Source organism: Kogia breviceps, chromosome 6, assembly GCF_026419965.1.
Source record: "Kogia breviceps isolate mKogBre1 chromosome 6, mKogBre1 haplotype 1, whole genome shotgun sequence".
Classification (NCBI taxonomy): domain Eukaryota; kingdom Metazoa; phylum Chordata; class Mammalia; order Artiodactyla; family Physeteridae; genus Kogia; species Kogia breviceps.
In genome coordinates this window covers 25,035,992-25,062,396 of record NC_081315.1, presented here as the reverse complement: position 1 = coordinate 25,062,396, position 26,405 = coordinate 25,035,992, and the positions used below count along the sequence as shown (strand labels likewise).

General features: G+C 35.9%; 1 protein-coding gene across 4 annotated transcripts in view; it reads left to right on the top strand.

Moving 5' to 3' along the window:
- The window catches only part of ANAPC10 (anaphase promoting complex subunit 10), a 105,166-nt gene that overhangs the window by 10,381 nt on the left and 68,380 nt on the right, over positions 1-26,405 (top strand). For all 4 annotated transcript variants that reach the window (XR_010840988.1, XR_010840989.1, XM_059067378.2 and 1 more), the window contains exons 3-4: positions 6,902-6,992; positions 15,101-15,221. Coding sequence is in view for 2 of the 4 variants with exons in the window: in XM_059067378.2 (XP_058923361.1) it covers positions 6,902-6,992; positions 15,101-15,221 (212 nt within the window). In the remaining 2 variants the exon portion in view is untranslated. The remainder of the gene's footprint in view (positions 1-6,901; positions 6,993-15,100; positions 15,222-26,405) is intronic.

Here is a 26,405-nt window from a genome sequence, read left to right as displayed (position 1 = left end):
GATGCGTATCTGGCATGATGGGGCAAGGTAGGATTTCACTGGGGAAGGACATAAAGGCAAGAGGAACAGTATGTGCAAAGGTGTATAGCTTAGCAAAACATGGTTCTTTCAAAGAATTGTGAGTAGTCAGTGAGACTAGAACAGAGGGAAGTGGCATAGGTGAAACTAGCTAGTTAGGAAGAGGCCTGATCATAGGGGGCTTTATTAAACAGTTCATACCTGGGAGTTCCCTGGTGGCCTAGTGGTTAGGATTCTGGGCTTTCACTGCTGTGGCCTGGGTTCAATCCCCGGTCAGGGAACTGAGATCCTACAAGCTGCGCAGCATGGCCAAAAATATAAAATTAAAAAACAAAGTTCATACTTTATTGTACAGAGAGTATGAGCCATTGAGCAATTTAAAGTAGCAGAATGAAACAGTGTTTGTTCACACTTGAGAATTGTGAAGTGAGGCAAGATTAGAGGTAAAGAAATGAGTTTGGAGATATGCTGTAATTCAGGTGAACACTGATATAAGGGAGAATTTTAATGAACTTTCAAAATGTTAATATCAGTCTTTGGGAGATACAGATGTACCTCACTGCTACAGTATGGTTGGTGGTAGATGGCTTTGCAAAATTATTATTTTATCTTTGGAAACACTGGTTCAATGTTTCACTCAGATTAAAGTTGGAATGTATTTAGTAGATTCAGCTTAACTGAATACACATCAGAAAACAATCCCACAGTTCAGCACAATTGTCAGTCTCTGCCCAGGAGACTGGAAAAACTAAAGGTCAGATTTGTGTGGTCGCTGGCATTATAACAGAGTCTTATTATAATAATTTAATTATTTAATTTTATAAGCATCAAATTCATACCATGTTGGGAAAGAAGATTGGGGAAAAATAGGTAGATTTTCTATGTTTGACTCTATATGTGATATTTTATAAGCCAACAAAAATAAGGGATTTGATGAGGCTGTATTTTGTGAATATCTAGAACATACTTTCCACTTGATCCATATCTTCTACCGAGACATTGCCTTTATAAGTTAATTTTGAGAGGCATAATTGGGTGGTGTAAGTTCTATTTTTCTTAAAAAAAAAAAAAACCTGACTAAATTTTAATTTTTTTTTCATGCCATAACTGACAGTTGTGATCATTGAGTTAAAGAATTTCTGAGTTGAATAGCAATATGTGCTTTGGAGAAAATAAAACAGCACTATAATAAATAGATCAAGGAGGGCCTCTCGTGGGAAGTGAAATTTGCGCTGACATGTAAATGTTAAGAAGAATCCACTATGCAAAGATTTCAGACAAGAACCTTCCAGACACAGGGAACACTTAGTTCAAAGGCTCTAAGCTAACTGGTTTGGCATGTTTGAAGTTCAGAAAGGCGGCTAGTGTGGCTGGAGAGTTGTAAGGAGGTAAAGTGGTAGAAGATGACATTGGAGATATATAATTAAACATGGGTCAGATTATGTGAACTCTGGTAGGCCTTGGAAAAGAATTTGGATTTTTTTTTTTTTTTTTTTTTTTGCGGTACGCGGGCCTCTCACTGCTGTGGCCTCCCCCGTTGCAGAGCACAGACTCCAGACACGCAGGTTCAGCGGCCATGGCTCACGGGCCCAGCCACTCTGTAGCACGTGGGACCCTCCCAGACCGGGGCACGAACCCATGTTCCCTGCATCGGCAGGCGGACTCTCAACCACTGCACCACCAGGGAAGCCCAAGAATTTGGATTTTAAGTACAAAGAGAAATCACTAGAGGTATTAATAAGCAGGGGAGCGAGATGATCTGATCCAGAATTTTTTAAAGATGTTTAGGTTAACTGAGTTATTATATGAGTTAATAAATATTTCATGTTTTAACATATATAAAATGCTTAGAAATGTGCATGGCACATATTAAATGTGATATCAGTGTTTGCTATTATTATTAATTTATTGATATGGGTTAATCTTTCAGATATGTTAAATGAAAAGAAAAATGCAAAGTGTAGAAGTATGTATAATATGCCATCATTTGTGTAGAGAGTAGAAAAGAATATATATATATATATATATATTTGCTTACATCTGTGTAAGGGTATGTAAGATACCGATAACTTGGATTATATTTGGAGAAGGGAACTAGATGCTGGGCGGAGAGCGTCTTCACCATGTTCTTTTTTGTACCTTGTGAATTTGATCTAAAATGAATATACTACTTAGTTAAAAAATAAAACATAAATTAAATCTGTTTTGCTTAAATTTTTTGGAAAATCCACATTTTATTTTTTTAATTAGTATAAATTATTATGATTTTAATCAGGAAAAACAATACCGGATAGTTTTCTGTTATCTGGAATGGCTGGATGATATAGGATTCCAGGTAAATTTGCTGAGGAGCAAAGAGTAGGTGGATTCAGGCTTTTACAGTGTAAAAGAGTTGTGTGAAGAACACTTAACAAAGGCCTTCATGGGAGGTAAGGCAGCTGACTGAGAAATGTTGAGTGTGGTGAGAATTCAGGAGAGCTTCTACTTCATGGGGTACAAAAGTGGTTAAAGGGGATTCCACAGTGATTTTCTTGGTGACCATAACTAAAAGGGCAGTGGCTGTACTGGTTCTAAGGCAAGGGGGGCATCCCTATGTCACAAGGTCCAGCTGCTGGCTATAATACCCTATGGGTCAATGGTGGGCCCCATGTTTTTGGGTAACTCAAGAGCATTCTCTTCTCCTTTTCATATACAAAAAGGAAAAAGGGAATCTGATAATTGGGATGCCCAAAGGCAGGTGGATTTATCAAACTCTGCTTTAAGGCCTCGAATGGCTATGTCCTCCTGTTCTTCTCATAAAATTGGGTCAGGGCTGTTATCATTAAGTAAAACATATAGAGGCTTTGGCCATAAAAGAGAAATTTGGAGTCCAATTTCAGCAATAACCAACTAGCCCGAGGAAACCTGGCAGTTGACACTTAAGGATTTTGGGAAACTTAGGACACCATGAAATCTATTGGGATCTAGGTGTAGCCCTTGTTCTGATATAAGATGACCTAAATATCAAACCTGAATTTGGGCCAACTATAATTTTTCTTTGGCAATCTTATGTCCCATTAAGGCTGAAAGCTTTAGCAGGTGGCTGCTGTTTTCCTGTGAGGAAGCTCCAGAAGGAGAACAAAGAAGCAAATCATTCACATATTGCCACAAAGTAGAACCCCTAGGGAATTTCATATCATCCAGATCAGCTTTTAGCATTTGTGAGAAAACGGAAGGACTCTTAGTAAAACCCTGAGGCAGTACTATCTAGGTGAATTGTATTTCTTCTCAAGTGAAGGCAAAAAGGTTTGGGCTTCAACTGGAATACTAAAGAATGCACGGCATAAATCAATTACAGTTAAGAATTTACTCATGGTAGCAATGGGCATTAGTAACTATGAGGGTTAGGAACAACAGGGTGTCCAGGGGTAAATAACAATGTTGTTTATTGCTGGTAGGTCCACCCTTAGGTATTCTCACCAGTAAAATGGGAGCACAGGGACTAGTAAAAGGGATAATGAGGCCTTGAGCCTTGTAATATGGGCTTTATGGCTTGAAAGACTTTTTTACTTATAAGGTATTGATTAATTCCGGGAAGAGGTTTTGAGGGGTCTGTTTGAATCTTGATGGGAGGTGTGCTGTGAATTTTGTTAACGTCAGTTGGAGATTTTGCCCATAAGGAGGGTGGTAGCTGATAACAGGGACAAATGATCAGTGTTTCTGGAATCTGCTCTACTACCATCAAAGATGGAATAGGGCTTCCCTGGTGGCGCAGTGGTTGAGAATCCGCCTGCCGATGCAGGGGACACGGGCTCGTGCCCCGGTCCGGGAAGATCCCACATGCTGCGGAGCGGCTGGGCCCGTGAGCCATGGCCACTGAGCCTGCGCGTCCGGAGCCTGCGCTCCGCAACGGGAGAGGCCACGACAGTGAGAGGCCCGCGGACAGCAAAAAAAAAAAAAAAGATACAAAGATGGAACAAATAAAAGATGTCAGAGGGTCATTTAGTTCACCTGGTTGTTTATTCTGATGACTACTGTCAGTTTCTAAAATTATTTTCCCCTTTTGGGAGAAATTCCGGCATGATAATTCTCTAAGAAGTTTCGACCTAATAAATGAATAGGGGTGGAGGAACTGAGGGGAAAAAAAAGTGTCTAACTCTCAAAGGGCCTAAACAAAAGGGAACAAGTTCAGAGACAGGAACCTCTTGAGGATCATTAGAGATTCCCACTGTTTGAATTGTTTTAGTTCTCTGAGGCAGGGGCTGTTTTATAGTAGTGGGGTGTAGAGTGTGGCTCCAGTGTCAGGACTAGAAGAGATTCCTTCCCAGTCTGGAGAAATGTTTCTCCAAACCGATTGAGAGGATTGAGAAGAGCCCCTATAGTTCTTCACAGCCCTGTCACTGAGAATTGGGAGGACGTTGGAAAGGCTTGTTAGAGGGCTGAAGGCACCTAAAATGCTTAAATTTGTAACAGTGTTTTTTCCAGTGATTTTTCCAAATGTCTTGACTCTTTGCAATAATAGTAGAAACTAGGAGGGTTTTGGTTCTGTTTAGGAGTCTTCATTTGCTGGAATTGAAAATTAAGAATTTAGGCAGTCTTCCTTTGAGGTGACTCATCTAAAATGCAAGAGAACTGGTTTACCAGATTAACTAAATCTAGAGTGAACATAGTTTCCCATTCCATCCTGGTCCTTTTTATTAGACGGGAAAGGTCCCAGTTCAGCCCATTAATAAACATGGTTAAAAATGACCTGGGTGGAATCAATATCTGAAGGAAGACCAGAATTTTCTTCAAAAACAATTAGAAGTTGATTGTAATAATCATAAACAGGTTCATCAGACTTTTGTCTGCAAGTCTGAATTTTGTTCCAGTAACAGACTTTGGAAAAGCCTCAGGAATTGCTCGATGAAGTTGCCTAGCAATTGTTCAAGCCTGATCATATGATAATAAGTTGGTGGACTGGTCTCCCACTTGTAATTCTAGAGAACATTCAGGATTTTTCCAATTTAGCAGTTTTCAGTTGCTGGGCCTGGCCGTCATCAAAAAGCTATGAACTAGTTGATAGGAGTCAGAGAAACCAGGTTGATAAATTTTAATGACTGTATTAAATTCCTCAGCAAATATGTGAGGATCTTCAGTTACTTTGGGAACATTTTGAATATGGCTTGCAGTTCAGTTTTGGTCCAGGGAAATAAGAAATTAAGGGTCTAGCCTCTGGATCCATAGAAGTCTTAATATTAAAGGGGCAGGTTCTGACAAGTTCAGAGGAAAAGGGAGTTGGGAAAGTTTAAGAGAAAGGGGGAAGGTTGGTGAGAGAATTAGTATGGGGAAATTGAAGGAATAGAGGAGGTGTAGGCAGCACAGAAGGGAAGGAGGAAGATGGCGTCCGAGGTGGAGTCTGGCCACCAGCAGTTGAGGGAGGGAGAGAAGATGATGCCTGAGGTGGTGCCTAAGACAGCCAAGGAAGAAGAGCCTGAGGCTCCAGGAGCCATTGTATCTTTCTTTAATCATTTGTCCGCCTCAGTTAATCTTAAAATTTTATTTTGCAGAGAGGCAATTTTAGACCCCTGATAATGTTGAGAAGCTTCAAAATACCAATCAAAATATGCATTACACTCAGTTCTGGAAATTTTTGAGCTATTGTAGTCCAATTCAGTTCTAAGGAAATTAAGTTAGGGATTTCAAAAGTTCTTTGTAATTGCCATTTATATTCCAAATTGCCTTTGGTCAAGTTGGTCCATTTAGTTAGAAATGTGCCTGAGGAAGGACCTTGGCTTTTAAACACAATCATCTGGAGTCCTCCTAGGGGGTGGGTACCCTCAAAATGTTTAGATAACTAGGATCCCATTTCTCAGAAGTTTTTCTCTGGAGTAAAAGAACAATTTCCAAACAGCTTACAGCACAAACTGCTCAAATCAAACAGCTTGCAGGCTAATCCCAGCCAGTTTGAAGGAGACAGCTTGGTTTTAGAAGGAGCCAGGCCAAAGACTTTAACATCCAATTTCCATAGGAGTAGGATGAAGAAAACTGAACAGTTTCAGAGAAACAGCCCCCGTTTCCGAATGAATGGGCCAAAGGTGTTTTCAGGCAGATTTGGTTGAAACAGTCTGAGCTCAAAATTAGACTGACCTGCCAAATGAGTACTCGTGTACAAAACAAAGCCTTAACCAAAAAGATGAAACCTTAAAATAGATCCTGAATAAAGCCTGGAGAGCTTCAAATGCAGAGAGGGCGTGTGCTGAGATCCAAGAGGAAGACTTACTTTCAGACTCCGGGGTCAGTGAGAAAGCAGTGAGTGACAGTGGGTTCAATGGTGGGTACTGCACCTGTTTGCTTACCAGCCTTGAAACCCTTGGGGGGGTTCTTTACTGGTCCCCGTAGAGGCCACCAACATGTTGATCTGAAATAAATAGTCCGCCAGATATTTCTCCAGCAAAGATGGGTTTACTTAGGATCAGCGGAGAATTGCAATTCAGAGTCTGCAACCATGGCAAGCCAGTGCAAGTTTCCACACTGAAGGGAAGTAGCATGCTTTTACAGAGAGGAAAAGGACGTTGGGAGGGCTATAGTAAACGAGAGGCCGTGGCTTTTCATTGGCTGAGTCCTTGCCAAGAAATGAGACTTTCTTCTCCTCCTTGGGCTCTGTTATGGTCACACAGTATGAGAACTTCCCCTTCTGGTCTCCCAAATCTATTTAATTGAGATTTCTGTTTATTAATTTTTTATGCTTCTGAGAAGTGAGGTCTGGTTAAGAGGATTGAAGAGTTTTGGTTAATTTAAATTTCACAGTACTCACTATCCTCTTTATCAAACTTTCTGGACAAATATATGTGGTAATTTTGTATTTTGAATATATGGCTCTTTCTTTATCATGAGAATTTATTGTCACTTGTGGTGTTTTTAGGATTTGGAGTGGACCAATTACGAGATGACAATCTAGAAACTTATTGGCAGTCAGATGGCTCCCAGCCTCATTTAGTGAACATCCAATTCAGGTAATACATTTTTGAATTTTTCAATTTGTATAGGTTATAAGTAGACAAAGAAATTGATTTTATTTACATAAAATTTAAAGAAATATAGAAATTATATTGAAGTGCACTTAACTCTGCTTTTTATAAGCCTTAGAGATTACTTTTCGACTCAACTAGATAATAAGTGTTTTAAGTTTATTGTTTTACCCTTTATGAATTCTTTTTTTATTTAATCAACATTTTTTATTGAAGTGTACTTGATTTACAATGTTATGTTAATTTCTGTTGGACAGCAAAGTGATTCAGTTATACATATATATACATTCTTTTTTTAAAATATTCTTTTCCATTACGGTTTATCATAGGATATTGAATATAGTTCTCTGTGCTATACAGTAGGACCTTGTTGTTTCCTTTATGAATTCTTTGTGGTACTTTACACAGTTCCTTTTATGTAGATATTTCTCATATTATTTTTCAATATGATATATTTCAGAAAAGTATGCTTTGCTTATGACCCAACGCAATGCCTTAATGCATTGCATTAAGTACACCAGGAGTGATGATAAAAAATTTATTCTAACTTACTACCTCTAAGGACACTTTCAGTTTTGAAATGCTTACTTTTGGGGGGAAATGGAAAACCGCCATGTTTTTCATTTGCTTTGAATTTATTGAAAGATGGAAACCAGTTAACTTGCTTATCTTGCTCCATTTACACCATCTATTTTAACATTCTGTAGCATTGTATTTCTAGTTTGTTTTTATTGTCCTAGTATACAGATCAGCACATTTCTTATAAAAAAACCCAATAGCAAATATTTTAGGCCTTGTGTGCTAGCTGGTCTGTGTTGCGGCTACTCATTAATGTCATTATAGCATGAAAGCAGCTGTAGGCGATGCATAATGACTGAATTTAGCTGTTCTAATTAAACTTTATCTTACAAATGTAGGTGGTGGGCAGGTTTCAGCCAGTCAGCTGTAGTATGCCAATTCCTGTCCTAGGGTATTAAATATGTATACACCAGAAATGAGGATAACAGCTAGTATTTTTTTAAAGACTTTAAATACCAGATATTTTGCTAAATGCCTTCCCTATTTATTTCATTTAACCTTTACAGCTATTTTTATCTTTATTTTGTAGTCTTAGAAGCAGAGATTTAGATAAATCTCTTGTAACTTGCTCTAGGTATCTCATATAAATTGAATCCTAAAATATTTGTCCTTTTGTCTCTAGCTTAACTTAGCATAATGTTTTCATGGTCCAGCCATGTTCTAGCATATATCAGAATTTCATTCCTTTTTAAGTCTGAATAATATTCCATTGTATGTATATAGCACATTTTGTTTATTATCAATGGACATTTGGATTGTTTCCATCTTATGGCTATTGTGACTAATGCTGCTATGAACATGATGGACAAGTATCTATTTGAGTCCTGGCTTTCAGTTCTTTTGCACATATACCCAGAAGTAGAATTGCTGGATCAAATGGTGATTCTGTGTTTAATTTTTTGAAATACCACCATACTGTTTTCCACAGCAGCTGCACCATTTTACATCCCGAACAGCAATATACAAGAGTTCTGATTTTTCCACATCCATACCAACACTTGTTTTCTATTTTTTGATAATAGCCATTGTAATGGGTGTGAAATGTTATCTCATGGTTTTGATTTGCATTTCTCTAATGTTTAGTGATGTTGAGCCTCTTTTCATGTACTTATTGGCCATTTGATATCTTTTTTGGAGAAATGACTAAGTCCTTTGCGCATTTTTGAATTGGGTGTTTTGGTTTATTGTTGACTTTTAGGAGTCCTGTATATATTTTGGATATTAGTCCCTTATCAGATATATGATTTCCAAATATTTTCTCCCATTCTGTGGATTGCCTTTTTATAAAAGTGCTTAATTTTGATGAACTCATTTTGTCTATTTTTTATGCCTTTGTTGTCATATATCCTTGTTTAGTTTTTTTTTTTTTTTTTTTTTTTTTTTTTTTTTTTTGTGGTATGCGGGCCTCTCACTGTTGTGGCCTCTCCCGTTGCGGAGCACAGGCTCCGGACGCGCAGGCTCAGCGGCCATGGCTCACGGGCCCAGCCGCTCCGCGGCACGTGGGATCCTCCCGGACCGGGACACGAACCCGCGTCCCCTGCATCGGCAGGCAGACTCTCAACCACTGCGCCACCAGGGAAGCCCCCCTTGTTTAGTTTTTAAATCCTTTTTTATAAGTTAAGTTTTTATAAGTTTTATAAGTTGTGGTGTCAGTTGTAACTTTTCCTTTTTCATTTCTGATTTTATTGATTTGGGCCCTCTCCCTTTTTTTCTTGATGAGTCTGGCTAAAGGTTTATCAATTTTGTTTATCTTTTCAAAGAACCAGTTTTTAGTGTCATTCATCTTTTCTATTTTTTTTTTTTTTAGTCTAAAAGGATTCATATAGAATCACTATTATTTCTTGCTTAGATATTTGATAAAATTCACCATTGAAGCTATCTGTTCCCAGAGTTTTCTTTGTGTGAAGTTTTTGGGTTTTTTAATTAAACATACAACGTCTTATTTCTTTAATTGATTTTCTGTTCTTGAATCAGGTTTTTTTTTTGCCATAGCACAGATTTTCTCTTTAATTACCAATTTTTCTCCCATGTCCATTGAGACATTTCTCCCCCCAGAAAAATATAGTTTTTTTATGCCTCAGTTGTCAGCAGATTTTTTTATTTTTTTAATTTAATTTTTATTTTATATTGGGGTATAGTTGATTTACAATGTTGTGTTAGTTTCAGGTGTACAGCTAAGTGACACAGTTATAAATATATATATATATATATATATCCATTCCTTTTCAGATTCTTTTCCCATATAGTTTATTACAGAATATTGAGTAGCGTTCCCTGTGCTATACGGTAGATACTTGTTGATTATCTATTTTATTGAATCAGTTTTGATAATTTGTTTTTTTCAAAGAACTTGTCCATTTTATCAAAATTATCTAATTTATTGGCCCAAAGTTGTTACTGGTATTCAGTTATTACAATATTGTGATTTATAGGAAGAATACATGGTTATTCAGATGTCTCATATATACTTGGTCTTCGTTCATAGTTCCTGGCTCACAGCTCCCCACACCCTTGGAATTTCCTGAATTTTAAGAGCAATGGGATAATATTTGACTTCTTCCTCTCAGGCTCTTGAAAACATTTTAGGGAAGGTGACTTCTGGATTCCACTCAAGGGTGGGGGCTGGTTGTGGGGAGAACCAGCCATGTGATTAGCAGGTTGGAACTTTCAGTTCCACCCCCTGATTTCCAGGGAAGGGAGACAATGTTTTCCAGTATGTTCACATTATTATTTCCTATTGCATATGCTCTTCTTCAGCTTTGCTACTGCTTAATCAAGAGACGACATCTATGTCTCCCCTCTTGAAACTGGTCAGGCCTTTGTGGATTTCCTGTCTAATAGAGTATGGATGTTATGATACTGTTATTTCTAAGGCTTGACCATAAAAGGCAATTTGCCTTGTTCACTCTCTTTTATGTGATTCTCTCCCTTGATACCCATCTACCATGCTATGAGAAAACCCACATCAAATGGAGAAGCCCATAAAAAAAAAAATGAATCAAAACCCAAGTTCTGGGCTTCCCTGGTGCCGCAGTGGTTGAGAGTCTGCGTGCCGATGCAGGCGACACGGGTTCGTGCCCCGTTCTGGGAAGATCCCACATGCCGCGGAGGGGCTGGGCCCGTGAGCCATGGCCGCTGAGCCTGCGCGTCCGGAGCCTGTGATCCGCAACGGGAGAGGCCACAACGGTGAGAGGCCCGCGTGTTCTCAGCTAGGCTCCCAGCTGACAAGTATCACCAGCTTACCACCGTATTAGTGAGCCATCTTGGAAGCAGGTCCTTCACCGCTCAAGTCAAATAGCCACACCCAATGCTGTGTGGAGCCTTCCCTTCTGGGCCCTGCCCAAATCCCAAATTCATAAACAAAATAATGATTATTTTTTCAAGCCACTAAGTTTTGAGGTGGTTTGTTATATACCTATAGGTAGATATTTATGTTTTCTCTTTTTAAATTATTATTTTTTCATTCCATCATCTCTGTCTTTTCTATATCTGTCTTAATTGACTGATTTTTCCTCATTATGGGTCATATTTTTCTGATTCTTTGTAGTAATTTTTGATTAGATGCCAGATATAGTAAATTTTACCATGTTGAGTGTTAGATTAAGATGATTAGACTTTGTTCTGGCAGGCAGGCAAGTTCTTAAGAATCAACTTGATCTTTTTGAGGCTTCATTTTAAGCCCCTAGACTGTGGTCTAGAGTACCTTTTACTCTAGGGTAGAAGTCAGCAAACTTTTTGTAATGGGTTAGATAGTAAATATTTTAGGCCTCGCAAACTGTTTTAAGCTGTGGCAACTGCTCAGCTTTGCTGTTGTAGTGCAAAGGCCCCTATGGACAGTATGTAAGTGAATGGGTGTTGCTTTGCTTCAATATTACTTTTTTTACAAAAATAAGTGGTTGGTCACATTTGACCTCTGAGCTGTGGTTTGCTGATCCCTGCTCAAGGGCAGCAAGCCTCCAATTTTTTTTGGTTTCAGTACCACTTTAAACTTTTATTGAGGTCTCCAAAGATCTTCTGTTTATTTTTTATATCCTCTCAGTATTTACCATATTGGAAATTATAGCTGAGGAATTTTGAAGTATCTATTTATTCATCTAAAGTTAAATAACCTATTATGTTAACATAAATAACATTTTTAGATGAAAAGTAACTGTCTCTTCCAAAACAAAAAATAGTGAGAAGACTGTTATTGTTTTACTTTTTTTGTGAATCTCTTTAGTGTCTGGCTTCAGAGGAGACAGCTGGAGTCACACATATGCTTCTTCATTAAATCTTTTACAGTATCCCATGTCAGATCACATCTGGAAAACTCCACTGTATACGCATAAAAGAATGATTCTGAAAGAGGCAAGTAACATCTTAGTGTTATTAGGAAAATACTTTTGACCTTGTTGATGCCCTGAAAGGCTCTTGAAATCCCCTCAGTTGCCCCATAGATCCCCAGACCACTCTTTAAGATCACTTCTCTTGGGCAATATTAGCCTCATGGAATACAAAGGCTTGATCCTTGTGGGATCTCAAATGAATGTCCTAGACATTTGAGGAGCTGTTTGTATTCTCCACTTTGGTTATTGGGAACTCTAATGTTTGCTTACTCTGTCAACGCTCTGGGAATTGTTTGGCTTACTGTTTCTCAGTAATTGTTCTTCCCCCAGCAACTGTTCTTTGCATGTCTTTGTGGAGTTTCACCCTATCTGTGCCTGTGTAGATTGGTGTTCAAAGACTCAAGGGGACTCCAGGAAGATTTTTGGAGTTTTTTCTCAGTATAGCTCCTTCCTCAGTTCAGTGAGACTGCAAGATTCTTTTAGGCTTTTCTCTGCCTGCATAGTGGTTGAGAAATTGCCATCAGTCAGAAAGCCCAGTTATTCATAGGGCTCACCTCATTCGTTTCCTTTCTCTCAGGACTTACAGGCCTTTGCGTCTTGTCATTCAGTGTCTGCAGACGATTGTTTCATATATGTTGCCTGGTATTCTAGTTGTTTATGGTGGGAGGGCAAGTCCTGTAGCACAATGTATGTGCTTCCTTCCCACATGCATTGCCACTGGACAAGCAACATGATTTTCTAAGCAATATTATTTTTTAAATTTACCATGAGATAAAATTTATAAATAATTTTAAAAGGCTTTATGGAGTAACAGTTTTAACTTTATGGGAGGTCACAGTTTCCTTCTCAAATCTAATGAAACTACATATATAGCATAAGTTATACATATGATTTCTGGGGCTACATAGACCCAAGGGTAAGAACCCATGATGTAGCTCAAATTTAAAGAATTATAAACATCTACATGTTACTGTTAAATGGTGTCAATGACAATGCTGGATAAGCTAAGTACAATTAATAGGAACGTTATAGTAGTTAAGATCATATGAGGCAGGCAGACACATGTGTAAACTACAACACTGCCCACCTACTAGCTTTGTGACCTTAAGCCAGTTATTAACCAGAGTGTTACTTTTTTTTTAAATCAGTAAATAGAGGTGATAATAGTTCCTGTATCACAAGGTTAAGGAGTCAATGAGATAACACATATAAAACATTGCTTCTGGGCCAGACACAGAGTATTCACTTATTCACTTGCTATTTCTGCTGTTGCTGTTGTGTTTATAATCATTAGTGTTATTATTCTTTGCCTTTCTAACCTAACCCTGGTTATCTTGTAGCTTCAGCGACTAAATTATCCTGAATTTAATAACTTAGAGATGAAATTATTCTGAGCAAAAAGTTTGGTCCTTTAGATCTGCTTTTTTTTTTTTTTTTTTTAAAGAAAGAAATCCTTAAGGGTAATCTTCATGATCTTTTATCTCTCCATGATAAGAAAGACCTTTCACTGCCTGTTTATGGCTGGTGCATCAGGGAAAAGATCTTTTGTATGCCCTTCAAAATTTCCCCTTCTTCCTTGTGCTTCCCCTCCTGTCTCCTTCCTGGCGCAGCAGACAGAGAAGGATGTCAGTTTGATACCGCTGGCCTCTTTTGAAAATCTGGTAATGGTATTTATCCTGTCAGCAATTCCTGAGTATTTAGCGTTTTACATCTTGATCTGTCTTTATTATTTGAGGAAAAGTCCTTAACTTTCCCCATTCCTTTCTCATGAAAAGCTTGAGCTATAGAAGTTTGGTCCCCTCACTAAGAGCTATAGATCCCCTGCTGTTTTTATAGACTGACTTTTGACACAGGCTACTTCTGTTCAAGGAGCTCATTATTAAGTGAGTGCCAGTTTATATCAGATCTTAACTTTTAAAGCACGTTTAAATAGACTTCTTTATGGTTTTTTTGGTTGATATTTAAATTGTCTGCTTTTTCCCTCTAATGACCACAATGATACATGCTTATTTTAAAACATTAATCAGAAAATATAGAAATCATAAAGAAGAAAATAAGTTTCACAGCATCAAAATTGTCACTTTTACTATTTTTGTATGATCCTATCTAGGCCTTTTTCTGTACATATGTAGGTTTATATGACTTTAAAAATGTTTTTGTTTTTCCCAAAATGCGATCCTTTTTTATATTCTGTTTTGTAATCTGCTTTTTTCCCTTCTGTAATTACATATTTATGTGTATCTTAAATAGTTGTGTAGTACTTCATTAAATTGGGTATATTGTAATCTGTTTAATTCTGTATTGCGATGGACATTTAGGTTGTTTATAATTTTTCAGTAATTTAACTGCAGAACAATAAAGATTTTTCTTCATCTGCTTTAGAGTAGTTGTGTTATTATTGTCTTTTAATGCATTCTTAGAAGTTGAATTTGTGAGTCAAAGGCTTTGTACCTACTAAATGGCTATGAAAGTGCCTTTTTCTAATCAAATTTGGGTATTATCAGTTATTTTATTATTTCCCAATATGATACAAGACTAATGTCTATGTATGTTTTAATTTCTCTTTCTTTGATTATTGGAGATTGAACATATTTTCATGTTTTCTGGCCACTTGCAGTTTTCTGAGATTAATTTTTGTTTTGTAGTCTTTGCTTATTTTTCTAAGATATGTATGTTTTAAAAACAGTAGAATTTTATTTCTTGCATTAAGTAATAAGATTATACTTTCTTTTTTTAAACATTTTTCTTTTTGCTAGAATTAGTTTCTCACTTAGCTAGTTATTTTCAAGTATTAACGTAGGAAATTAAGTAATTAACTACTAACTAGTAAAGAAAAACAAGCTTGTTAGAATAATTTCTTTGTCTAAAATACAAATGAGGAGAACTGAAAACTCTTAATGCTTGTTTGCAGTCTAAGGTACCTATTTTGGCTTAACTGTTTCTTTTTTGCTTACATCTGTTTCTTGACCATGTTCTAGGTAAGAGATGTCTCTAAAAGTATGACGTGTATCTATTTTTTCACATGTTCTTTATTTTCATCATTGTTAAAATTAAAGAACATGGAAATTATTGATTCAAACACTCATTTTAGCAAACTATATGACTTTTAAAATCAGAAGATATAACATGTTTTGTATATAATCTTACCATATAATAAAAGGCTTGTTGGTTTTACTTTATTGCTTTTAGAAGAAAAACAACAGTGAAGACATTATGTATTTATGCGGATTACAAGTCAGATGAAAGCTATACTCCAAGCAAGATCTCAGTCAGAGTAGGAAATAATTTTCACAATCTTCAAGAAATTCGGGTATGTCTTTAAAATTTTTTTAAAATATTTTGTCCTGTAATGTTTGCTCTTTAGAAGATGGTCACTTTTGACATTAAACAGATTAAAATGTTAATATATAAAAGGAAAATTGTTAATATTTTAGAGAACATATTTTAAATTTTTTATATTTTTAATTTTCTTTTGAATTCTGATTGTCATCTTTATTTTTTTCCCAACATCTTATTATGGAAATTTTCAGACATACGGAAAATCTGAAAGAATTAAATAGAGAACCTCAACATACTTATATCCTAGATTCTACAATTGTTAATGTTTTGCTATATTTGCTTTATTATAATCTGTCCATTATCTAATTTTTATGTGCATTTCAAAATAAGTTGCAGATATTTATACACATCACCCCAAATGCTTTAGCGTGGTATATGATAACTGGAGTTATTAGTATTTGCTTAAGGTTTATTTTTTAAGGTAAAATTTATATAAATTTTGCATAAATATTAAGTATAGTAGTGGTGAGTTTTGACAAATGCATACATCTGTGTAACTCCAACTCTTGTTAAAATTTAGAACATTTCCATTACCCCAGTAAATTCCCTCATATTCCTTCCCAGTCAATCTCCATCTCTATCCTAGCCTTAGAGGTAACTCTTGTTGTGATTTTGTTTATTCATTCATTCATTCATTCCATAGATCAGTTTTGCTTCTTCTAGAATATCATATAAATGAAATCATACAGGGTATACTTTTTTTTTTTTTTTGCTACACGGGCCTCTCACTGTTGTGGCCTCTCCCGTTGCAGAGCACAAGCTCTGGACGCAGGCTCAGCGGCCATGGCTCATGGGCCTAGCCGCTCCGCGGCATGTGGGATCTTCCCAGACTGGGGCATGAACCCGTGTCCCCTGCATCAGCAGGCAGACTCTCAACCACTGCGCCACCAGGGAACCTCACAGGGTATACTTTTATGTAAGACTTCTTTAACTCAGCCTAATTTTTTTGAGATTCATCTATGTTGTTGCATGTATCAGTACTTCATTCTTTTTGCTTCCTGAGTTGTAATCCATTGTTTGAATATATCACAATTTATTTATCCTCTGATAACTTTTTAAAGACAGTAGGACAGTGCTTTTGTGACCTGAATTTTATTAATCCCAAAATATTTACATTTCAGAGATATCTTCAATGATTTTGAAATGTATACTTGGAAAGTTCTGGCCCTTAGCATTTTTTCTTTTCAGAAAATCATTGAGCTCAAATAATCATTAAAATCTTTTAAATTAGGTGGTTCTGAGAGATCTGGGAAGGATGTGTGATTTTTGAAAGACTTCCAGTTACTTTGTGGCCTGGACTCTTATTTGACTTAGTGTTTATTTATATTTAGATCCTATCTCTAGGATCTAAATATTTGTATTTCTTCCCTGAGTTAGTGATAAAATGCTTAATAAAAATCACGTATACTTTCATTGCTTTCTCATTAAGTGCAGTGTTGTTCTCTTGTGAAATCTGCTTATGTGTGAACAAATAATAAGTAAGGACATTGTCCGCAAGTACTTTTTGTTTGTTTTTTTGTCCTTCTTTGAGGTGAGTTCATCACTTCTTGAGAGGATTAGCTGGTTTTCTTCCAGTTATCTTCCTTCACTTTTAAAGAATAATCTTATAAATTTTCTTGAGAACTAATCTGGTTTTGAAAAATTGTCATAAATAAGATAATCTTCTTCTAATTTAAAAACATTTCTTATTTTGTCTGACAGACTATAGTGGTTAATATGTTCTTCCCATGCTTGAATAAATTCATAAATAGATCAGCTCTTAATTTATTTAAATTGTTTTTTCATTTTTCACTTGTTTCATTCAGAATCTTTTAAATTCATTTTATTATCATAATCATATTGGACCATTTGCTAGACCTTCTTTTAGTCATGTATTTGATACATTTAATTAGTGCTTAGTGCTTAAAGATGAGATATTTACTTCTTATACTTTGTTAAACATTTTATATTTATCACATGATTGGGTCACTCATTGAGAACCTTTTAGGGTGCAGAGTCAGCTTGTTTTGATTTACAACTAAAGATTTGTCATATACCTCTTCAGACAGGTTGAAATATGTGAAACACTAGAAATAAAAGACTTTGTTCCAAAATATGTGTGGTATATATTTGTAATGTCCACTAGATGTCACTATTGTCCTGTAATTGCTGGTCTCATAAGCTTAGTGATAAGTTCAAGACCTTTAGTCTTAGTTCTAGTTTTTCCTAGAGAATATATATTCAAAAATTCTTTAACTTATTTTGGGAACTATACATATTCATATCTGATCTAGGTTTAGATCAGATTTATGTATTAAATATATGTTTGTATTTTGTAAATTAGAGAAACTTTAAATGATATTTGGACCATTGTATACAAGAATACTTTTAATCTAGTCTTTGCTTCTATTATATCATTTAAGTCATGAAACATTAGTCATATAGAATAAGAGCTCTTTTAAATAGTCTCTTAATTTTATTCCAAGTGTAGTGACCACATAGCCTCATGAGACCAGTAATACTAAATATTACCAGGTGATAATGTAAGTTGTTTTCCTGAAAAGCTTTATGAACCTACTGCTTTTCTGCCACAGTTCCCACTAAGGAACCATAATTTTTGGATTTTGCTTTAAAATATTAGTGCCGCCTTTGCAGCTCATGGTATAGAGAATACTTTTATCTTTAATTATACATCTTTATATGTGATTTACTCTGTGTACCATTTTTCTTTTATAAGTTTAAGAAATTAAGAATCTGATAGCACTTTGTTTTTTAAGGAAAGATAAGCAGATCATGATTTTATTTTCTAACATTATTCTCCTATAACATCTAAATTGTTAACTATAGAAAAGCCTTTGCTTTTTCTAACTATATACTAAGATGAGAGATTAAAATAGTGTGAACTTTTATGAGGTTTTTAGAACCATCATTTTATTAGTTATAGGCCTGATTGACTGAGTGGAAAATCCAACAAAATCTTTTTATATTTTTCCATGGATGCTTGCCCACTGGAGGGTGTAGTGTGTACTGGAGTGTTTTAATAGGTTTTCCCTTTTTACTAGAAACTATGGATTTGTTTACTTGAAACACTCTAAAACCTACTTTCTTTAACTTTATTATTGATTTAAAATAGCAACTGTTAAAAAAAATTATAGTTCAGGGTGAGGAAAGCTAATAGGTTACGCTATTTATTCAAAAATTATTGATTTTCTTTCATATGTTTCCCTTCGTCTCAGTTATGAAACATGATATTATATCTAGATCTTTGTTACTTCTGTTGAAAAATCTCCACAAAAAGATCAGGCCCTTCCTTTACTATTCTAGAATGCATATTTTAACCTTAATACCTGAGGAGGACTTAAAATTAAAACAAATGAAGTTTAGACTTTTCTGCCTAATGGATGCAAGATACCAACACTGGGTTTGGCCAATTAGAACATTTTTGGCACTGGAGTTGAATTTATTTACGCTGTTCATTCTTCTTTCTTGTTTTCAAAATTATCTATCCTATGCAAATTGAAAACCAACAACCTAAGAACGTTTTATAATATGTTTATAATTTATTGCTTCTGCACAAGAGACTATTTCTATATAGAAGTGAGAATTTAGCATTTCAGAGTCTGTGTCATTATCTTTTCAAAATATTTCATCTCAGTTGTGTTATTTTTATGCCAGAAATCATGTTCACGTTGTCCAGGAAGTTATTTTGGAGATGTTTTCGAATAAAGATATAGTTGCTTTTTAAATGTTTAAATCATTTGTATTTTAGCATTATGTTTTGGTTTGATGTTGTTCTTTTCCTTTGCTCTCAGAAGGGAAAATATGTGTGAAGGAAATTTTTTGTTGTTTAGAGTGAGGAACTAAAAGAATACTATATATTAAATGTGCCCATTTTAACATTTTAGAATACATCTCCAGCTAAAATCTGAGAAAACTTAAAGTCCTTTTTAATTTTCTAACTAGTTATTTCTCTTTTAAAAAAGTGTTGTAGAAATTTTTATTCTTAATTATAAAACCAAAGTCATTTATTAGACATATAGTGACAGCGCTCAAAATTATTTCTATACAGTTTATGAAAAACAACTTGGTAACTTAAGGTTAAGCAGATGTTTTCAGCATATGTGAAAGTTGTCCTTTGGTTCATTATTAGCATTTTGCTTCTAAAATTTGTAGCCACAAAAGGATAAAATACTGATGGAGCTCAAGATTGAGCACTGAAGTGAATATTAAGCCTTGTTTTTGTCTTCAGATAATCAAGCTGTTACCAAGTGATTTTTTTTTTTTTAAGAGGAGGCTTGAAACAAGTCTTCAATGTTAAAGAGAGCTGTAATGCTATTTTCCTTTTCTTCCATGTGGGTGAGCATTTTGGCTCTCTACCTTGTGTCTTAAATCAGTAGTGTGGCTATGGGAGTCCGTATATGGTACTTTGACAGAAGTGGTTAATAAGTCAGCTCTTCTGTTAAAATAACATTTACTATTATAATTTGCCTTCCATTAATGTGTGTGGTAGAGTAAGGAGATGCAGACAAAAGCTCTGACTCTCTCCATTGATCTTAAAATGTACTTATATTTACTTTCTTATGAGGGGCCTATTTTAAACAACTTGTTATAAAGTAGAATGATTTAAGCAGTATCTACAAACATAAACTGGTTTGATAAGACAGAGTGTTTAATTTATTGAGCCTTTGGAAAAAATAGTTTTTATTGAATTTAGCCAATTTAAAAGAAAATATTTTTTTAAATTAATTTTTATAATTAACTTTAGAACATCTTTGAAATGAGTGTAGAATGCTTTGGTGAGGTACACACAATTTTTACGCTAGAAATGTTGTCTCTTATCCCTCTCTAACAGTAACATATGCAATTTTTAAAAATATTCATAATTATAAACATTACTTATTTCTAAAATGGAGTTGAGGTATCTATGCATTTGGGGTACATTTTCTCTTGAAACTAAAATATGTTACATAGTAGACTATCATATATATTTTCAAGAGAGAAAAACATTCTGTATCTTTTGTTTTTTGTTTGACCATCAACTTCGGCTAGATTTTTTTGACTAGCCTGGCATTGCTATATAAGACAGATTCATACTTTGTTCAGTAAATATTTATTTAGAGGCTGCTAAGTGCCAGGCACTGTGTTAGGTACCGGGGATACAGCAGAGATAGGCATGGTTTCTGCCCTTAAGCACTTCGTAGTCTGGTGGAAGAGACAGGCAAATAAGTCGACAATTACAAAATAGTCTAGTAAACACATGCAGGGGGTATGGGAACACTATGGACTATTAGCAATATTAGTTAAAATTTCTTTTTATAAAAGAGGTGGTGGTTCAACTGAATCTGAAGGATAGAAGTAAAGCCTACTCAGGTGGAGAATAAAGTGGAGGTGTTCTAAAAGGGGGCACGGTGAGCATAAAGGTATGGGAGCATGAGGGCCTGGCATAATGGCAGAACTGCCAGTAATGTAGTGTGCTTGGAAGCTGGGTAGATGTGAGGAAGCTGCAAGAAAGACTTGAGAAGTGTTTGTTCATTCAACACATTTACTGTGATGGTAATGTGGCCTCTGTACGTAAGGAATATACATTCTTGTAGGGAATAAATATATAATTGTTCCATTGAATATATATAGATGAAAGTCAGATGGTGCTTGCCGTCAGGATTCTAGGGAGTTTAGACTTTAAATGAGGAAGCATTGATCAAGTTAAATCTTGGGAATGATGGGGTTGGAGCAGTGTAAGACCAGGTATGTAGTATCCAGGTGCAAATTATGAGACTTTAACTAAGGTGATGGCAGTTGGGTTCAAGAGGAAGGGTTGTGTTTGAAGTAGAATCAAAAGGACTTGTGACTGATTGCTACCTGGGGTTTACTGGGAGTGCGGGCAGGTGGTTCAAGTAGGTAGGAGTGGGCATCTAGATTTCTCATGTCTGGCAACTTGTTGGATGTTGCGATTAATCAGAAATGGAATGCAGAGTTAAGGAACACTGGGGGTGGGGATAGAGAGAAAGTTTAAGCTAATGGGATTTATTTTTGCCACTGACTTCTGGTATCTTTTCAGATGGAGGGACTTTACAGTGGGTAGTCAAGTATGTGGATCTGAACCTGAGGAAAGAAGTCTAGGTTAGAGTTGTAGATTTGGGAATCATCCATGTGTAAGTAGAAGCTCTGGTGTGAGTTTTGATTTCATTCAGGGAGTGTGTATAGTTGGAAAGAAGAGTACCAGGACTGGCTGGAACTGTGGAAATGCCAATATTCAAGGATAGAAAAAGATCATCCAAACTGCCAGAGATGAGGAAAAAAAATCAAGAGACTGTGGTGTCACAGAAGCTGATAATGGTCAGGAATCCAGTTAGATAGGGACTGAAAAGTTTCCTTCCTAAGCCTGTGTGACACGTTGTAATAGGCAATTTATTTAATGCAGTTCTGAACTAAGACAGTTCTTGCAAGTAGTTTAATCACTCTTTGGAGTGATAGTTTCTCAATTTATAGATTTGAGACTAATTAAGTTATTTGCTTTCATAGCAAGAATTCCAACTTTTCCTATCATACTATTTGTGCCAAGTAAGAAGATTCTGATGGGTATTCTTGTTTTGTTTCATAATTCTTTGAATTGGAAGGTTTTGTACTGCTGATGCATACTTAAAGGGAACTATGAAATTGATGAGGTTCCTTTCAAGAGCATTGTGCTGTATGGTTACTCTTTTCAGGTGTTCTTTCACAGCAGTTATGGAAGAACTGCACTCTTTTTTTTGTTGTTGCTGTTTTGGGGTTTTTTTGGCAGAGTGACAGTAGTAACAGCCAAGGGCAAAGAAAACAAACAAACAGAATTAGAAAACCCTTTATTAACCCTATGGCAGGATGTAGTACAATAGAAATAGGTACTTTACTTACAAATGTGAAAATGAGATATGCATCATCAACCCCTGTTATATAAGGAAAGCCTACTTAGTATGACCAGCCAAACAGGCCATGGGTGGGCATCTGGCCGAGAACCTAGCACAGTATGGAAACAGTAGGCATTTAATAAAAAGTTGTCAAATAAATACACCAGTGGTCAGTCCATAGGCTTGTCACGGACCCTTGCTTGTGTAGTTTGCTTCAAAAGGATTATCTGAATAAATCTGATCGATTCCTTCTCTCAGAAATTTTTTTAAAATTTTAATTGCGATTAAAAAAATAACGTAAGATTTGCTGTCTTAACATTTTTGAGTGTAGTAGCATTACATGGTCCAGTCCAGTAGCGTTAAGTATATTCATATTGTTGTAAAACAGATCCCCAGAACTTTTTCATCTTGCAAAACTGCAAATCTGTGTCCATTAAACAACTCCTCCTCATTTTCCTTTCCCCCAGCCCCTGGTAACCACCAGTCTGCTTTCTGTCTCTGAGTTTGACTACACTTAGATACCTCATATAAGTGAACTCATGCAGTACTTGTCTTTTTATGACTAGCTTATTTCACTTAGCACAATGTCTTCAAGGTTCATCCAGATTATAGCATGTGATAGGATTTCTTTCCTTTTTAAGGCTAAATCATATTCCATTGTATGTTTATCCATCCATCTGACAATGGACTCTCGGTTGCTTCCACCTCTCAACTATTGTGTATAAAGCTGCTATGAACATGGGTGGGCAAATATCTCTTTGAGACCCTACTTTTAGTTCTTTGGAGTATAAACCCAGAAGTGAGATTGCAGAATCACATGGTAGTTCTATTTTTAATTTTTTACCTCTCTCAGAACTATGACTCACAGGAAACAGGCACGTTAGAAGCAAGACTTGATGCAGAAAGATAGTGTTTTGGAGAGGGTGGGTAAGGTGAAGGGCGTTTGCCAACTGAAGCTTTAAAGTTAGAAGAATATAAAGTATGAGGTATGGGAGCAGGCAGGATGGTGTAAAATGACTAGAGTGGATGTAAAGACAGATACAACCAGGGGAAAAAAAATAGGCTGGAACCAAGTGGCTGGTGCCCCAACATGCTTCATTTCCTGACCTTTCTCATACCTGGTTGTTTACTTTCTCCTGGGTTCCCATAGATATATAAACTTTTCGGTAAGCCCCCTCTTCCTGTAGAAACTTTTGAGTGAATTTTTATTCTTGGCAACTAAAATGACCCTGAATAGAACAGTAGTTGCAACTGAAAGAGCTGCAGCATATATTGCTGAAAAATACCTGCTGAAAATATTTATCGTAATTTAAAAATACATCGAATTGAGATGAGCCTACTCAAGAACTTGCATTTTTTTTCCTCAGCCTCTTATTTTACATGTGGTAAATGAAGAACTAGTAATCTCCAAAAATTAGAGGCGAATAGGTGATTTTTTGATGGGACCAATGTTGCATTCAGAAGAGAAGAATCAGCATGTCAATTTTGACTTAGATTGGATTGACCATCATAGAATCATTTTTGAATTATTGTGTTCACCATTATTTGTGTTTATTGTTACCTCTGCTGTTTATTAAGTACTTTCTACATATATGACACTGTGCTAAGCAGTCACCACTCACTATTTCATTTTGTCTCTCCAAAGCTCACGTGGTAATTAGATGTTATTATCATCCCCATATTCAGATCAAGCTGAGGCTTAGAGAGGTGAAATGGATCTTTTGCTGTGTGACTCACTCTAAACATGAGAACGTTAGAACTGAAAGAAACTTTAGAGGTAATTTAGTTCATCAGAAACTCAAATGCTGAGCATACAGGCAGGTAACGCAACACCAAGATTCCATGCCTTATCCAAAGGGGGACAGCTGCTATTCAATTGCAGCCTTTCTTGCCATAGGGAATATAGGCGCAGGGTTGCCAGTCTTTTAATTTTTAAAGAGAAATCAGAAATCTGGATTTGAATACGAAATTTCCCAATTTTAAAAACATGCTAGGCAAACAAGGTATATCCACCGCTGGATGTGGCTACCAGTTAGCAACTTCCAATCAAGTACGATGCCATTATTTACAAATGAGACACCAAGAGGTGTGAAGCAAGCTGCCCAATGTCACACAGCAAGGCGGTGCTTTAGCTGGGAATCAACGTACAATACGTATTCCTTTCATTTTTTTTTTTTTTTTAATCACATTAGTTTACAAGTTACCAAAACATTTCTTCAAGTTTTTCAGAAAAATCCAAGTGTGTAGCTGGGGAAATGAGCTAGTTAGTGAGTGATAGGATAGATTAACTATTGATTTTTGAAATGTATTTAAAAATTGTTTACTCCCTTGATCTATCCTGTTGAAAATTGATTGTACTTGCAATGCTAATGCTGTCAGCATAAATGTTTATAAATATTTGTTTTTCTTTTTTGCTGATTGCTTTTGCTTAATGATTTTAGAAAGAGCTTTAAACAGGATAATTTAGAGAATAAAATTTCTAGGGAAAAAGGACAAAATTCTGCAAGTTTCAGAATAAAAGAGTGAGAATATTGGGGTGGAAACTCTGGGAATATAAGCCAATAGATACTTTCTTCTGTGGCCCTTTTCCTTCGTAATCGAATCAAGAAAAAATCATCATACAAGGGTTTGTAGGGTTTTTTGGCGGTGGGGGACCTTTCCTCTTTTATTTGCAATTATAGTTGATGGTAAAAAACAGAAAAAGTAGTCCAGCTATCTCAGTGCCATTTTCAGAACAAATTGTCTAGTTTGAATTAGCTTAAGAATGATAATTAGCTAATTAAATGGTCTATAGCTAGTCTTGATCTCTGGTGCTTAATTAAGTAGGACAGAGGGACTAGGCAGAGGAGACCCTCAAGGTACTTCTAATAAGAAAAGAAGATCTAGAATCAGACTGAGTGATACCATAACTTTGAGACAGTAGTAGGGAAATTGTTTAGATATTAGGTGTCTAACAATTTTAATTGTCTGAAGTCTTTTATCTTGTTTTAAATTAATATGGTGTTTCCTAAGTAGCTGTGTAAATTTACTAGTGCTTATGTTTAATAATGAAGATTATAATTTCTTATTCTGGGTTTTATATAATCTGTAGGTTCCCATTCTTTGCCACCAAATGAACAAAATTATCACATAGTTACAGATACCTCAGACTGAAATATATAATACCAAGAGAATGAGAAGACAAGCCACAGACTGGGAGAAAATATTTGCAAAAGACACTTCTCATAAAGGACTGTTATCCAAAATGTGTAAAGAACTTTTTAAACTCAGTAAGAAAACAACCTGATTTAAAAAAAAAAAATAGGCTAAAGATCTTAACAGACACCTCACCAAAGAAGATATACAGGTGGCACATAAGCATATGAAAACATGCTCCACGTAATTTGTCATCGGAGAAATGCAAATTAAAAGGAGATACCACTACACATTTTGTTAGAATGGCAAAAATCCAGAACACTTACAGTGCCCAGTATTCACGAAGACATGAAGCAACAGGAATTCTCATTCATTGTTGGTGGGAATGCGAGATAGTGCAGCCACTTTGGAAGACAGTTTGGCGGTTTCTTACAAAACTAAACATACTCTTACCATATGATCCAGCAGTCCTGAGCTTTGATATTTACTCTAATGAGTTGAAAGTTATACCCACACAAAATCCTGCGCACAGATGTTTATAGCAGTTTTATTCACAATTGCCAAAACTTGGAAGCAACCAAGACGTTCCTCAGTAGGTGAATGGATAAACTGTAGTACATCTAGACAATGACAATGCAATGTTATTCAGCATTAAAAAGAAATGAACTCTCAAGTCATGAAAAGGCATGGAGGAACCTTAAATGCATATTCCTAAGTGAAAGAAGCCAATCTTAAAAGGCTGCATACTGTAAATTTTAACTATGTGACATTCCAGAAGAGGCAAAGCTATGGAGACAGTAAGAAGATTAGGTATTGCCAGGAATTGGGAGTGGTGGGAAGAGAGGATTTTTAGAGCAGTGAAAGTACTCTGTGTGATACTATCAGTATAATGATGTACATGTCATTGTACATTTGTCTGAATCCATAGAATGTACAACATCAAGAGTGAACCCTAATGTAAACTTTGGACTTCAGATTATTATGACACGTCAGTGTAGGTTCACCCTTGGTAACAAATGTACCACTCTGGTGGCATATGTTGAAAATGGGGAAGCTACGCATGTGTGGAGAGAGGGGGTATATGGGAAATCTCTGTGCATTCCTCTCCATTTTGCTGTGAATCAAAAACTGCTTTAAAAAATAAAGTCTTTATTAAA